Source organism: Microcaecilia unicolor, chromosome 1 (genome assembly GCF_901765095.1).
Source record: "Microcaecilia unicolor chromosome 1, aMicUni1.1, whole genome shotgun sequence".
Lineage (NCBI taxonomy): Eukaryota > Metazoa > Chordata > Amphibia > Gymnophiona > Siphonopidae > Microcaecilia > Microcaecilia unicolor.
This window is the reverse complement of record NC_044031.1, coordinates 553,472,203-553,486,061: the sequence shown is the minus strand read 5'-3', so window position 1 is coordinate 553,486,061 and position 13,859 is coordinate 553,472,203. Positions and strand designations below refer to the sequence as shown.

Genomic DNA, 13,859 nt, shown 5'->3' with positions numbered 1-13,859 from the left:
GGTGGCAGGGGGAAGAGGGGTTGGTGGTTGAGAGGCTAGGATGGGGGAGGGCAGACTTTTTATACGGGGTCTGTGCCGGAGCCGGTGATGGGAGGAGGGACTGGTGGTTGGGAGATGGGAAATACTGCTGCACAGATTTATACGGCTGTGCCCTGGAAAAGACAGGTACAAATCAGGGTAAGGTATACACATATGAGTTTATCGTGGGCAGACTAGATGGACCGTGCAGGTCTTTTTCTGCCGTCATCTACTATGTTACTATGTTACTATGAATGGAAAATATCGCTCCATGGTGTGACCACACCTTGAATACTGTGTGCAGTTCTGGTCACCACATCTCAAAAAATATATAGTGGAATTAGAAAAGGTACAGAGAAGGACGATGAAAATGATAAAGTAGATGGGACGACTTCCTTATGAGGAAAGGCTGAAATGGCTTGGGCTCTTCAGCTTGGAGAAAAGACGACAGAAGGGAGATATGATGGAGGTATATAGTAACATAGTAGATGACGGCAGAAAAAGACCTGCACGGTCCATCCAGTCTGCCCAACAAGACAAACATATGTGTAAACCTTATCTTGATTTGTACCTGCCTTATTCAGGGCACAGACCGTACAAGTCTGCGCAGCAGTACTTCCCGCCTCCCAACCACCAGTCCCACCTCCCATCACCGGCTTTGGCACAGACCGTATAAGTCTGCCCTCCACTATCCTCGCCTCCCAACCACCAACCCCTCTTCCCCCCACCTGCTCCGCCACCCAATTTTGGCTAGGCTTCTGAGGATCCATTCCTTCTGCACAGGATTCCTTTATACATATCTCACGCATGTTTGAATTCCGTTACCGTTTTCATCTCCACCACCTCCCGCGGGAGGGCATTCCAAGCATCCACCACCCTCTCTGTGAAAAAATACTTCCTGACATCTTTCCTGAGTCTGCCCCCCTTCAATCTCATTTCATGTCCTCTCGTTCTACCGCCTTCCCATTTCCGGAAAAGATTTGTTTGCGGATTAATACCTTTCAAATATTTGAACGTCTATATCATATCACCCCTGTTCCTCCTTTCCTCCAGGGTATACATGTTCAGGTCCGCAAGTCTCTCCTCATACGTCTTGGAACGCAAATCCCGTACCATTCTCGTAGCTTTTCTTTGCACCGCTTCCATTTTTTTAACATCCTTCGCAAGGTACGGCCTCCAAAACTGAACACAATACTCCAGGTGGGGCCTGACCAACGACTTGTACAGGGGCATCAACACTTCCTTTCTTCTGCTGATCACACCTCTCTCTATACAGCCTAACAACCTTCTCGCTACAGCCACCGCCTTGTCACACTGTTTCGTCGCCTTCAGATCCTCGGATACTATCACCCCAAGATCCCTCTCCCCCTCAGTACCTATCAGACTCTCACCGCCTAACACATAAGTCTCTCTAGGGTTTCTACTCCCTAAGTGCATCACTTTGCATTTCTTCGCATTGAATTTTAATTGCCAAACCTTAGACCATTCTTCTAGCTTCCTCAGATCCTTTTTCATGCTTTCCACTCCCTCCCGGGTGTCCACTCTGTTGCAAATCTTAGTATCATCCGCAAATAGGCAAACTTTACCTTCTAACCCTACGGCAATGTCACTCACAAATATATTGAACAGAATCGGCCCCAGCACCGATCCCTGAGGCACTCCTCTACTCACCTTTCCCTCCTCCGAGTGAACTCCATTTACCACCACCCTCTGGCGTCTGTCTGTCAACCAGTTCCTAATCCAGTTCACCACTTCGGGACCTATCTTCAGCCCATCGAGTTTATTTAAGAGCCTCCTATGGGGAACCGTGTCAAAAGCTTTGCTAAAATCTAAGTAGATTACGTCTATAGCATGTCGATGATTTAATTCTCCAGTTACCCAATCAAAGAATTCAATGAGATTCGTTTGGCACTATTTCCCTCTGGTAAAACCATGTTGTCTCTGATCTTGCAACTTATTGGCTTCCAGGAAATTCACTATCCTTTCCTTCAGCATGGCTTCCATTACTTTTCCATTACTTACTGAGTGGAGTGGAACGAAACGGGTAGACGTGAATCGCTTGTTTACTCTTTCCAAAAATACTAGGACTAGAAGGAACGCAATGACGCTACAAAGTAGTAAATTTAAAATGAATCGGAGAAAATATCTCTTCACTCACTGTGTAATTAAACTCTGGAATTAGTTGCCAGAGAATGTGGTAAAAGCAGTTAGCAGGGTTTAGAAAAGGTTTGGCTAACTTCCTAAATGAAAAGTCCATAAGCCATTATTAAAATGGACTTGGGAAAATCCACTGCTTATTTCTGGGATTAGCAGCATAAAATGTATTGTACTGTTTTGGGATCTTGCCAGGTACTTGTGACATGGATTGTCCACTTTTAGAAACAGGGTACTGGGCTTGATCGACCTTCGGTTTGTCTCAGTATGGCAACACTTATATACTTATGTATATCACTTTCAGTACCTCTTGTTGCCTTTTGGGCTCGAGTCAGTTCCCAGGGTCTTCACCAAATATCTAGTGGTAATTGCAGCATTGTTACGCAGACTGGGAGTCCATGGGGCTCATTTTCAAAGCACTTAGACTTACAAAGTTCCATAGTAACCTATGGAACTTTGTAAGTCTAAGTGCTTTGAAAATACACCTCCATGTGTTTCCATATCTCGACGATTGACTGGTAAAGAGCATCCCTCCGGAGGAGTCTATGTGGATGACTATTTGGGTGCTCGAGCTACTAGGGTTCATATTAAACTACTCCAAGTCTCATCTTCGCCTTGTCCAGCGATTGGAGTTTATAGGAGCCTTGATAGACACACTGAAGGTTCGAGCTTACATTCCGGAGGCGAGAGCAGACACTCTTGTCACACTCGCTTCCAGGGTTTGAGCCTCTCAGCAGGTCACAGCTTGGCAGATGTTGAGATTGTTGGGCCACATGGCTTCCACAGTGTATGTAACACCCATGACACATCTTCACATGAGGTCAGCTCAGTGGACCCTGGCGTCAGGCCACTGGGAGACTGGAAGATGTCATCCGAGTATCCTCAGAGCTTGTACACTCCCTTCAGTGGTGGACCATTTGATCCAGTTTGACTCTGGGACTTCTATTCCAAATTCCTCAGCCATAAAAGGTGCTCATGACAGATGCATCTCTCCTGGGATGGGGAGGCTCTTGTAGATGGGCTTCACACCCAAGGATCTACCCAGGAAACAAATTTTCAGATCAATTTCCTGGAGCTCCAGGTGATCTGGAACACTCTAAAGGCTTTCAGAGATTAGTTATCTTATCAAATTGTACTCATCCAAACAGACAATCAGGTTGCAATGTATTCCACCAACAAGCAGGGGGGCACCGGATCACACCTTCTGTGTCAGGAGGCCGTCCGGATGTGGCACTGGGCTCGCCAGCACGGCATGATCCTTCGAGCCACTTATCTGGAGGGTAAAAACAATACCCTGGCCGACAGACTGAGCAAGATCTTCCGAGCGTGGGGTACCCCCTTGGTGGATTTCTTTTCAACTCAGATCAACCACAATGTCCCTCAGTTCTGTTTCAGGCTTCAGGCCCACGACAGACTAATGTCAGATGCCTTCCTTTTCAGTTGGGGGACAGGTGTTATGTATGCGTATCCTCCCATACTTCTAGTGGGGAAAACTTTGTTGATACTTAAGCAAGACCATGGAACCATGATTCTGATTGCACTGTACTGGCCATGGCAGATATGTTTTCCTCTACTTGTAGAGTTATCCTCTGAAGAACCATGTAGTGTTTTCTGGCCCTCATAATGAGGGGTCTCTTCTACATCCCAACCTCCAGTCTCTGAGTCTCACAGCTTGGATGTTGAGAGCCTAGAATTTGCTTCCTTGGGTTTTTCGGAGGGTGTCTCCTGGGTCTTGCTGGCTTCCAGGAACGACTCCACTTAAAGATGCAATTTTTTCATGGAGGAGGTTTGCCATCTGGTGTGGGAGCAAGGCTCCAGATCCCCTTTCTTGCTCTACACAGACACTGCTTGAATATCTTTTACACCTATCAGAGTCTGGTCTCAAGACTAACTCCATAAGGTTTCATCTTAGTGCAGTTAGTGCTTATCATCAACGTGTAGAAGGTAAACCCATCTCTGGACAACCTGTAGTTGTTCGTTTTATGAAAGGTTTGCTTTTGTCAAAGCCCCCGTCAAACCTCCACCCATGTCATGGGATCTCAATGTTATTCTCTCCCAGCTAATGAAAGCTTCTTTTGAGCCACTGAATTTCTGCCATCTGAAGTACTTGACCTGGAAAGTCGTTTTCTTGGTGGCTGTTACTTCATCTCGTAGGGTCAGTGAACTTCAGGCCTTATTAGTGAATGCACCTTATATTAAGTTTCATCACAACAGAGTAATCCTCCATATGCACCCTAAGTTCCTGCCGAAAGTGGTGTCTGAGTTCCATCTGAACTAGTCGATTGTCTTGCCAACATTTGTTTCCTCGACCGCATGCCCATCCTGGCGAAAGCAGCTTGCACACCTTGGATTGCAAGAGAGCATTGGCCTACTACATGGATTGCACCAGACCCCACAGACATTCCACCTAACTTTTTATTTCTTTTGATCCCAACAAGATGGGGGTCGCCATCGGGAAGTGCACCATTTTAATTGGCTGGCAGAGTGCATTTTCTTCACTTATGCCCAGGCTGGGCTGTTCATGGAGGGTTACGTCATGGCTCACGATGTCAGTTTGCGTCTGTATTCCACTTGAGCTCAGCCTCCATTGAAGACATTTGCAAAGCTGCAACCTATTGCCTTGAGTAGGATACCTGACGCGACAGTCATTTTGGGCAGTCAGTGTTGCAGAATCTGTTTTTGGGTCTAGAATCCAACTCCACCTTCCTAATCCTGTTTTATTCTGTTCCAGGCTCTCATTCAGATTGTATATAGTTTCAGGTTAATCTGTGTTATGTCCTCGCCATTGTGAGGCCCAATTGACCAATGTTGTTTTCTTTGAGCCTGGATGCTAGGGATTCCCCAGTTGTGAGATCAGATGGGCCTACCTGTTCTCGGAGAAAGCGAAGATACTTAACCTGTAGCAGGTATTCTCTGAGGACAGCAGGCCTTATATTTTCACAATCCCTCCCACCTCCCATTGGAGTTGTCTTTTATTTTTACCTTTTTGCTGTAGTATAAAACTGAGAAGACCGTGCTCTCGCGGTGGGTGGGAAGGCACTTGTGCATGCATGGTGGAGCATGTCTTGCACGTCACAAAGCTCTACTTATGCTAATTATAAGTCCTGGACTGAATGACGCGGGTCAGCTTTACCCATTTGTGAGAGTATAAGGCTTTCTGTCCTCGGAGAATACCTGCTGCAAGTAGGTATCATTGCTTAACCTGCCCTATGTAACACAGAGGGTAATGGACTATAAACAAATAATTTGTGAGAGACTGGAAGGGTTTCAGTGAGGACTCGCTACAGTCCCTATGCAGTTCATATAACATGCCTACTATTCATGAGGGCTATATATACATGCTCGCTCACATCATTTTGCCTTTTGGTACATAAATGACATATGAAAAGCTTTTAAAAATGTCCAATTCAAACAAAAGCACAGTCCCACTTAGTGCATTTTTAAGTTTTTGCACAATAGAAAACAAGAAAGTAGCCTTCAAAGGTGACATGAATTATCTTGACTAAGCTTAGTATGGACTGAAAATTGACTTATTTGTTGCAGGGCAAAGGTGGCTGCTCAACAGAAGCTCCGTTTCCAAATTCTGTTAATCAGGAACAGTCCCAAATATAAAGAAGAAAATAGCCTGGTACAAGATCCACAATGTCCTCCAACACTGCTGAACTTAATGGTTGATTACGCCTTTAAAATTCAGTGGTGTTGGAGGACACTGCGGATCTTGTACTGGACTATTTTTTTCCTTATATTGGTAACTGCTCTTGATGAAGAGAATTCCAAAACTGAGCTTCTGTTGAGCAGCCCCCCTTGTCCTGCAACAGATGTCAGTTTGCAGTCCATGTTAAGCTTCATCAAGCTAGTTCATGTGCCACAGTTGAAGGCTACTTTGTTTTCTATCATGCAAAAACTTAAAACTACACTGAGTGGGACTGTGTTTTTGTTTGAATTGGACACAAGTTTTTCATATGTTAATTTGTTATGTACTGGAAGGCAAAATGATGTGAGCATGCATGTATATATAGCCATTGTGAATATTGGGTGTGTTATACGAACTGCTCAGGGACTGTGATGAGTCCTCATTGAAGCTCATCCAGTCTCTCACAAATTATTTATTTGTTTATAGTCCACTCCCTTCATTTTATTTTTGACTGCCTATCATAAAACAGATGTCAAAAACCTTTTCTTTGCTATATATATGCAGTTGTGAACAAACGTTTAGGTACCTCCTAGTCAAACCGTTTTTCAATAATTCCCTAGGTGGACAGAAGATGACATGACCTCTGCATCTCATCTTCTGTCCACCTAGGGAGTTAAACAAGATATCTTTCTACAGAGTTTAATGTATTTGTTGATTTTAACAATTTGAAAATAACTTTAATTAACGTGAATACTGCATGTGCAGAACCTTGGATTAATTCATTGTAATCTTACTCGTTTTAAAGTGTTAAAATCAAATGAAAACACAGATCAGACTAGAAATTTATAAGTAGGTGGTAGAATATGAAGCATTTCAGAGTTGGTGAGATAATTTATAGATTAGACTAACTGACAGGTACGTAGTGGACAAAAGTCTGCAACCATGAATGTGACTTAGTTGAAGCAAGGAACATCACGAAAAGAAATAAGTTCATAGAAGTAGGAAGCAGCAAGTCCATAGAGGATTTTGAAATCAATCAGAGCAATTTTGAACTGTAATGGAAGAAGGGGTGAAAATAGAGTTTTGAGTTTTGCGGTAATGTGATCCAGCTTATTTGGAATAGCGATGTGGGAGTGGTTATTGCATTTCAGCATTCTGACCATACTGACGTCTTAAGGATTGAGGATTTGTGGAAGCTATAAGAAAGAGTTAAAATCAAGATTTGAAGAAACAAGGGCAAGGAGCAGAATCTCAACTGAAACATCTTTAATATTATACAACTTTGCTTGTTTGTTTATATTGTAGAAATTATAGGGATATTGGAATCTGAGTGGGTGCTCTGTATTAAATCCGTGAAGTCTGTTACTCTTCTACTACAAAACAACCAAAAGAGTTTATCTAATTTAAAACTTGTAGCCTTAAAAGAGAATTTACTGTTGGTGCATTATATCCATCATTGCTGAAAAGCACAGTATGCTTTATTTACTAGCAGTTGAAATTGGAGAGGGATTTGAAAGAAAAGCATTTCCTAAGCAAAGACAAATGTCTGCTGTCAATTTGCATACGTGCTCAACATCGACATGAAAACTGGTCTTGATAGTAAGTAAATACTTAAGTGAAACTTCAAACTTATTTAAATCATATTTTTTTATTTCAGGAAGTGACATGGAATTGGACCTGCTAGCAGCAGCAGAAACGGAGAGTGATAGTGAGAGTAACCACAGCAATCAAGACAATGCTAGCGGTCGCAGAAGTGTTGTCACAGCAGCTACTGCAGGATCTGAAGCAGGTGTATATCATTTCATTCCACCATCCCCAATTATCTTCTCACATAATGAATTTGCATTTGTGTGAGTGGTACACTCCCCCCCCCCCCCCCTTTATGCTGGGTTTACCTTTGGGTCAGGCCATAGTACTATGGATCAAAAGATGAAGTTTGTTATTCAATCTTTTGGGCAAATCAAGCTTGTGCACATAACAGAGATGCTGCACTTAGGTCCAGAAGGGAGGGAAGACTAGTGCTCTGCTTTGGCTGGCCCTTGCTGGCCAAAAAGTGCTGGGAAAGAGGCACCCCCTCTAGTCTTTGGGCTTGTTAGAGTTCATAGAGCCATATTGGTCATACTCTTTAGAATGAGGGATCAAATGTGGAGGCTAGCTAAAAGGGTAAAGGCTCCAAAATAAAGTTCTGCTTTGTTCTACAGGTGCCAGCAGCGTCCCGGCATTTTTTTCAGAAGATGACTCGCAATCCAATGACTCAAGTGACTCAGACAGCAGCAGCAGCCAGAGTGATGATATAGAACAGGAATCCTTTATGCTGGATGAACCCCTAGAGAGAACCACAAACAGTTCTCATGCCAACAGTGCTGCCCAGGCTCCCCGTTCCATGCAGTGGGCTGTGCGGAACACCCAGAATCAGAGAACGACCAGCACTGCCCCATCAAGCACATCCACTCCTGCAGGCAAGGAAAAAAGATGCCTAGCTAGTTCTCCAGAGCAAACACATTTAGCATTAATAAATTGGAGTAAAGCAGTGCTTACATTTGTTTGCCAGCTATATACAACTAGTTTGGTAATCCGCATTGATATGTTGTCTTAAAGTACCTTCCACAAATTTAGTAGTAACTACAAATTTGAAAGGGTGGAAATGAAATGTAAGAAAATGAGCAGGAAATACAGAAAAACTAGCTTGATAGCACATGAAGTGAGTATTTTACCTTGTTTTAAAGGTTGACAGGGATTTGCAAACAGAATTTGACCTAGTTGCAGAGAAGGTACACAGACTGAAAAAATTGAAAGAATGGGTAAAGGGTAAACTTGATAAATGATGCAGAGAATATAAAGAGGATAAGGCTGTAATGGGCAGTAAATAAGCAAATCTTGGGAGATGTTCAAGGCAGTGAGAGAGAGAATGGCACACTGCATATAGAGAAATGATGGTGAAAGTCACTGGAAGCCAAAGAGTGAGTGAAGATAGAGTTAGAGATTTTTGGTTGGGGGGGTGAAGCAGGTAGAGTGAAGTCAAGAAGAGTAAACATGACCACGTTTTTTGAAACCTGCAATTTAATTGCACACAATATTTTACACTTAGTACAGTGCACTCCATTTAAGTGCACGTCGGATAAGCGCATGCTCTGTTTAACTGCATGCCGTACTTCGGTCCCATTTTTGGCGCCATCAATTTCTATGGGGACAAACCGGTTTAGTGCACCACTGATAAGTGCAAGATTCGCTTATATTCATGGTTTAAGACCGCTCCTCTGCAGGAAAGACTCCACATAAGCGCGCGCACGGAATATGGAAGCCGATTGGCACGTGACAGAGGGGCAATAAATTTGAAATCTCATTGGTTAACTGCCACAGGCAGAATAAGCGAAAGAATGTTGTTAGAGTGTACACTGGAGTCTGAGTCGTCATCGCGCAACTGTAAGACTTTAACACTGGCTGAACGAATAGAAGTTCTTAAAAAGAAAACAATTCAAAGTCAAGCATCTATTGCTAAAGAATATGGTTTCCATCCCAGTCAAATTTCACGTATCTTGAAGCAGAAAGATCAGCTTCTGGAAGACTAGCAAAACAATATGAATCCACACCGGAAATGTAAACGGGCGGAAAAAGCTGAGAATGTAGAAGATGCTCTTCTTCGGTGATTTTCTCAAGTCATGAGTTTCCTGTCAGTGGTCCACTGCTTATGGAGAAAGCTATTCAGCTAGCTGAAAGTCTTGGAATAACTGAATTCAAAGCCACTGTTGGATGGTTGGAAAGATGGAAGGAGAGGAACAACATAAAATTCAAGAAACAGCATGGTGAAAAACAAGACGCTGATGACTTTGGTGCTGAAAATTGGGTTGTTTCAGTTCTTCCTACTATCTTGAACGAGTTTGCACCTCGTGTCATTTTCAATGCTGACGAAAACGGTCTCTACTGGCGAGCGATTCCTGATGGAACACTTGCATTCAAACAAGCCAAAACTACAGGAAGTAAAACGTCGAAGGACCAACTGATGATCCTCCTTTGCTGCAGTATGGATGGGAGTGAGAAGTTGGAACCACTCGTCATTGGAAAGAGCAAACAGCCCCGTTGCATCAAGAATGTTAAGTGACTTTCTGTGTCATATGAGGCTAACTCAAATTCATGGATGACTGGGGAAATTTGGAAGCAGTGGCTAAAGAAGTTAGACACTAGAATGCGGGCACAAAAGCGTCAGATTTTGTTGCTTTGTGATGATTTTGTTGCACACAGTGATGATGTCAGGCTGTGTAACGTCAAGGTGGTCTTCCTGCCACCAAACACTACTTCTCTGATCCAACCTATGGATCAGGGCATAATAGCCAATTTCAAACAACATTATCGGGCTGTTGTGCTACGTCGTCTGATGAGCGTTATGGATGACCAGACTGGCAAGGATAAAGGTGCTGTTGAACTGGCTCGTAATCTATCACTGTTGGATTCCCTACATATGCATAAAGAAGCCTGGAATCATGTTACACAGCAACCATTGTGAGCTGCTACAAGCGGACAAGCTTTGTTAAGGATATGGAGAGGGACGAAACAGATGCAGCTGTTGCAAACACATCAGATGAACAGGCTATTGACATCCCAGCCGGTGTTACTGAAGAGGAGTTTCATCACTACGTAGCTGTTGATTACGATCTACAAACAGCTGACGACAGCACTGATGTCGAGATATGCGCCTACACACAGGCAACGGCTGATGATGAAACATATGATGAAATAAGCAGCGAGGCACATGCTGACGAAATTCAACAACCTCCTGTCACTTTTGCAAGAGTGCTGGAGAGTCTCAACACCGTGCAGGCCTATCTGGAGGCCACTGGATGTCAGTGTTATGACAGTTTTTACTGTCTGGCAGACGTAGTCTATGGAACTCAGACACAATAGTGTACAGAGGACTATGACTGATTACTTCAAGTAAGCCTAACATCAGTTAATGGAGACTGTATACTGTACATATAATAAACAGTACTTTACATATGTTTATCAGATGTCAAGCTTCTTTGGGTCACAACAGTTAAGTGCACGCTCTGGTTAACTGCATGTATTTCTTTGGTCCCAGACCCTTGCACTTAAGCGGATTGCACTGTATTTGCATTACTAAGGACACATTTTTTTAAAGTTTATTTCACATGCCTTGTAAAGTGTCTGCATGAGTTTGTATACACTGATATTCACAATCATCTGGATTGATTTGACTCCTGAGGCAGGCTCCCCCCCCCCCCCCCCCCAACCAAAATGCAGATCTGCAACAAGTCCGACTACTAAAATTTCTTTTTACTGTTGAGTTGGAATTGTTTTAGTCCTCCCCTACTTTCATTTTTGCTCTGTGCCTTGATTCTTAGGGGTTTCCTCTTCTTTATGTGTTTTCATTTTGTCTGCAAGATGAGCTATATTTAGAAAGAATTCTGCTCCCTGTGTTTTGCAAGACTGTCATAGGAACAGAGCTGGTGCTATATAATGCCAGAGTGCAATAGCTGACTAGCACAGTGGATGCAGGATGGGAGGGAGTATTAAGCCATGGATTGCAGTTTGCATCGTGCTTATGATATGAGGAAGAAAGTTTGATCCTGGTTATCTGGGCAGAGTTCCATCCGTAGATGGGGAATGCAAGAGTAGTTGTCCCCAAAATGGTCAAACCCTGTTACAGTAGTTTTTGTCCTCAGCCTGCACTGCAAGAGTGAGTATCTTAAGTAGAAGGTTATTTTACTATAATAGACTTTTTCTGCCTTTATTCTATAGTGTGAGACATTTACAATTAGTTCTATAATCTTTGGCCATGCTATGTACTTACCATTAATGAGTTATATATCATAGTTGGTTACAATCCTATAGGACATACAGAATGTAGATTCCGAGATTAAATATGATACCACCTAAAGATATCTCTCAGTTGGAAAAGCAAACATATAAATGACTGCTCACTAAAATAGATTTTGCTTATATTGGCTATAGGTAGCACAAATACCTGACTATATCTTACATATAATAAAACGAAACCTCAACTGTCCAGGGGTAGCTCATAATGCAAAACTCCCCGATAATGGGTACTATCACTGGTTTCATTGTTAACCCAGAACCCTGGAGCAACGGAAAACAACTTGCTATAGAAAAAAAAAGCATTGCTCACAAAAAAACTGAGTATAAATTGTCACACAGTGAAATAGCTTCCTTATAGGCAATTATATTTAGAAAAGTCAGACAAAAAAAATCTACTTCAATTAACTGAGCACAGAGAAAAAGATGAAGGGTTTATCTGTATATCCACATATAAAATCCAAAGGGGCATTGCAATTCTCAAGTCCTAAAGATTATCCGTGCTCGTGCACTTGGTCAAACTGTAGCTTGAGATTGGGTAATCTGTAGGCCTTGAGAATTGCAACATCCCTTTGGATTTTATAAAAGCGGACTTACAGATAAGCCCTTCATGTTTTTCTCTACGCACAGTTAATTGAAGTAGATTTTTTTTGTAAGTCTGAATTTTCTAAATAATATTGGCTATAAGGAAGTTATTTACTGTGTGATAATTTGTGCCCAGTTTTTTTTTGAGAGCAGTGGGGGGTTTTTCTCCATAGCGAGTTGTTTTCCCTTACTCCTGGGTTCTGGATTAACACTTAAACTAGTGACGGTAGCTATCCGGGAGTTTTGTGCTATGAGCTACCCCTGGACAGTTGAGATTTTGTTTTATTATATATAAGATACAATCTGGTAATAGTGCTGCCTATAGCCAATATAAGCAAACTTTATTTTAGTGAGTAACCACCTAAAGATACCCAACAGTGCCACTCCATCAGGTGCATCTACAAAGTAAACCCTTTATTAATTTAACATATATGTATGGTGCTTTCTAAATATAAAAATTGATATATATCACACTTTTTTCCTTCCCATTCCTCTTTTAGCAAGTTCAGCAGGCTTGATTTATATTGACCCATCAAACTTGCGCCGAAGTGGCACCATTAGCACAAGTGCGGCAGCAGCAGCTGCAGCTCTGGAAGCCAGCAATGCAAGCAGTTACTTGACTTCCGCAAGCAGTTTAGCAAGAGCATACAGCATTGTCATCCGACAGATCTCTGATTTAATGGGTTTGATTCCCAATACAATCACCTGGTGTACTCTCAGATTCCAGCTGCTGTCAAATTGACTTATCAAGATGCAGTAAATTTACAGGTATGAAAACTACACTTCTTAGAATTAAAAAGGGATTTTAATACTGATCAAGTTCTGGATCTTCAATGAAAAATATTTGTCTTACATATTTCACTGAACTGAATCATCATAAAGATGTATGAAAGCTGACAAAATGCCAGAAAGCATCATCTTTTGCTCCAGAATGAAAGGTCCTAATTAATCAAGCTTACTTGCACTGTGATGGTACTAAATTGTTTTTTGTTTTTTTTTTCTTGTGGTTTAGAATTATGTAGAAGAAAAGCTTATTCCCACGTGGAACTGGATGGTCAGCATCATGGATTCCACAGAAGCACAGTTGCGTTATGGCTCTGCACTGTCATCTGCTGGAGATCCTGGACATCCCAGCCATCCTCTTCATGCATCTCAGAATTCAACACGCAGGGAAAGGATGACAGCTCGTGAGGAGGCTAGTCTAAGAACACTTGAGGGTAGAAGGTATGTAATCCTTCCCATTTTGTTCTCCTTTTTCTTTTTTTTTTATTGTAATTATTCAATCATTACATTTATGCAATAAACATAAATCACACATTTCACACGAAAATATTACAGAGAAATACATTTAAAGGAAAAAAGAAAAATTTCACTTTAGTCCACATTTGTTGATCCAAGAACAGGAAAATACTTAACCTCAAGTAATATCAAAGTAAACTACTTCTTACTATCAAGTAGACAGAACCAAGAGTATCGCTAACCGGTATAACGCTATACAATCAAGAATTACTGCAGCTTTATTCTTTTGTTACTATAAATGCTTTTAACTTCTCTGGGTCAAAATAAACATAATTTACTGAATTCAAAAAAATACAACATTTACAGGGGAACCTTAATAAAAAGGTCCCCCCTATACGCA

At 42.0% G+C, this 13,859-nt stretch overlaps 1 protein-coding gene across 1 annotated transcript in view; it reads left to right on the top strand.

The window, feature by feature from the left end:
- The window catches only part of UBR5 (ubiquitin protein ligase E3 component n-recognin 5), a 651,214-nt gene that overhangs the window by 464,844 nt on the left and 172,511 nt on the right, over nt 1-13,859 (top strand). Inside the window, 5 exon segments of the mRNA XM_030189847.1 lie at nt 7,464-7,595; nt 8,008-8,265; nt 12,721-12,912; nt 12,915-12,988; nt 13,233-13,444. Of these exon segments, the coding sequence (XP_030045707.1) occupies nt 7,464-7,595; nt 8,008-8,265; nt 12,721-12,912; nt 12,915-12,988; nt 13,233-13,444 (868 nt within the window).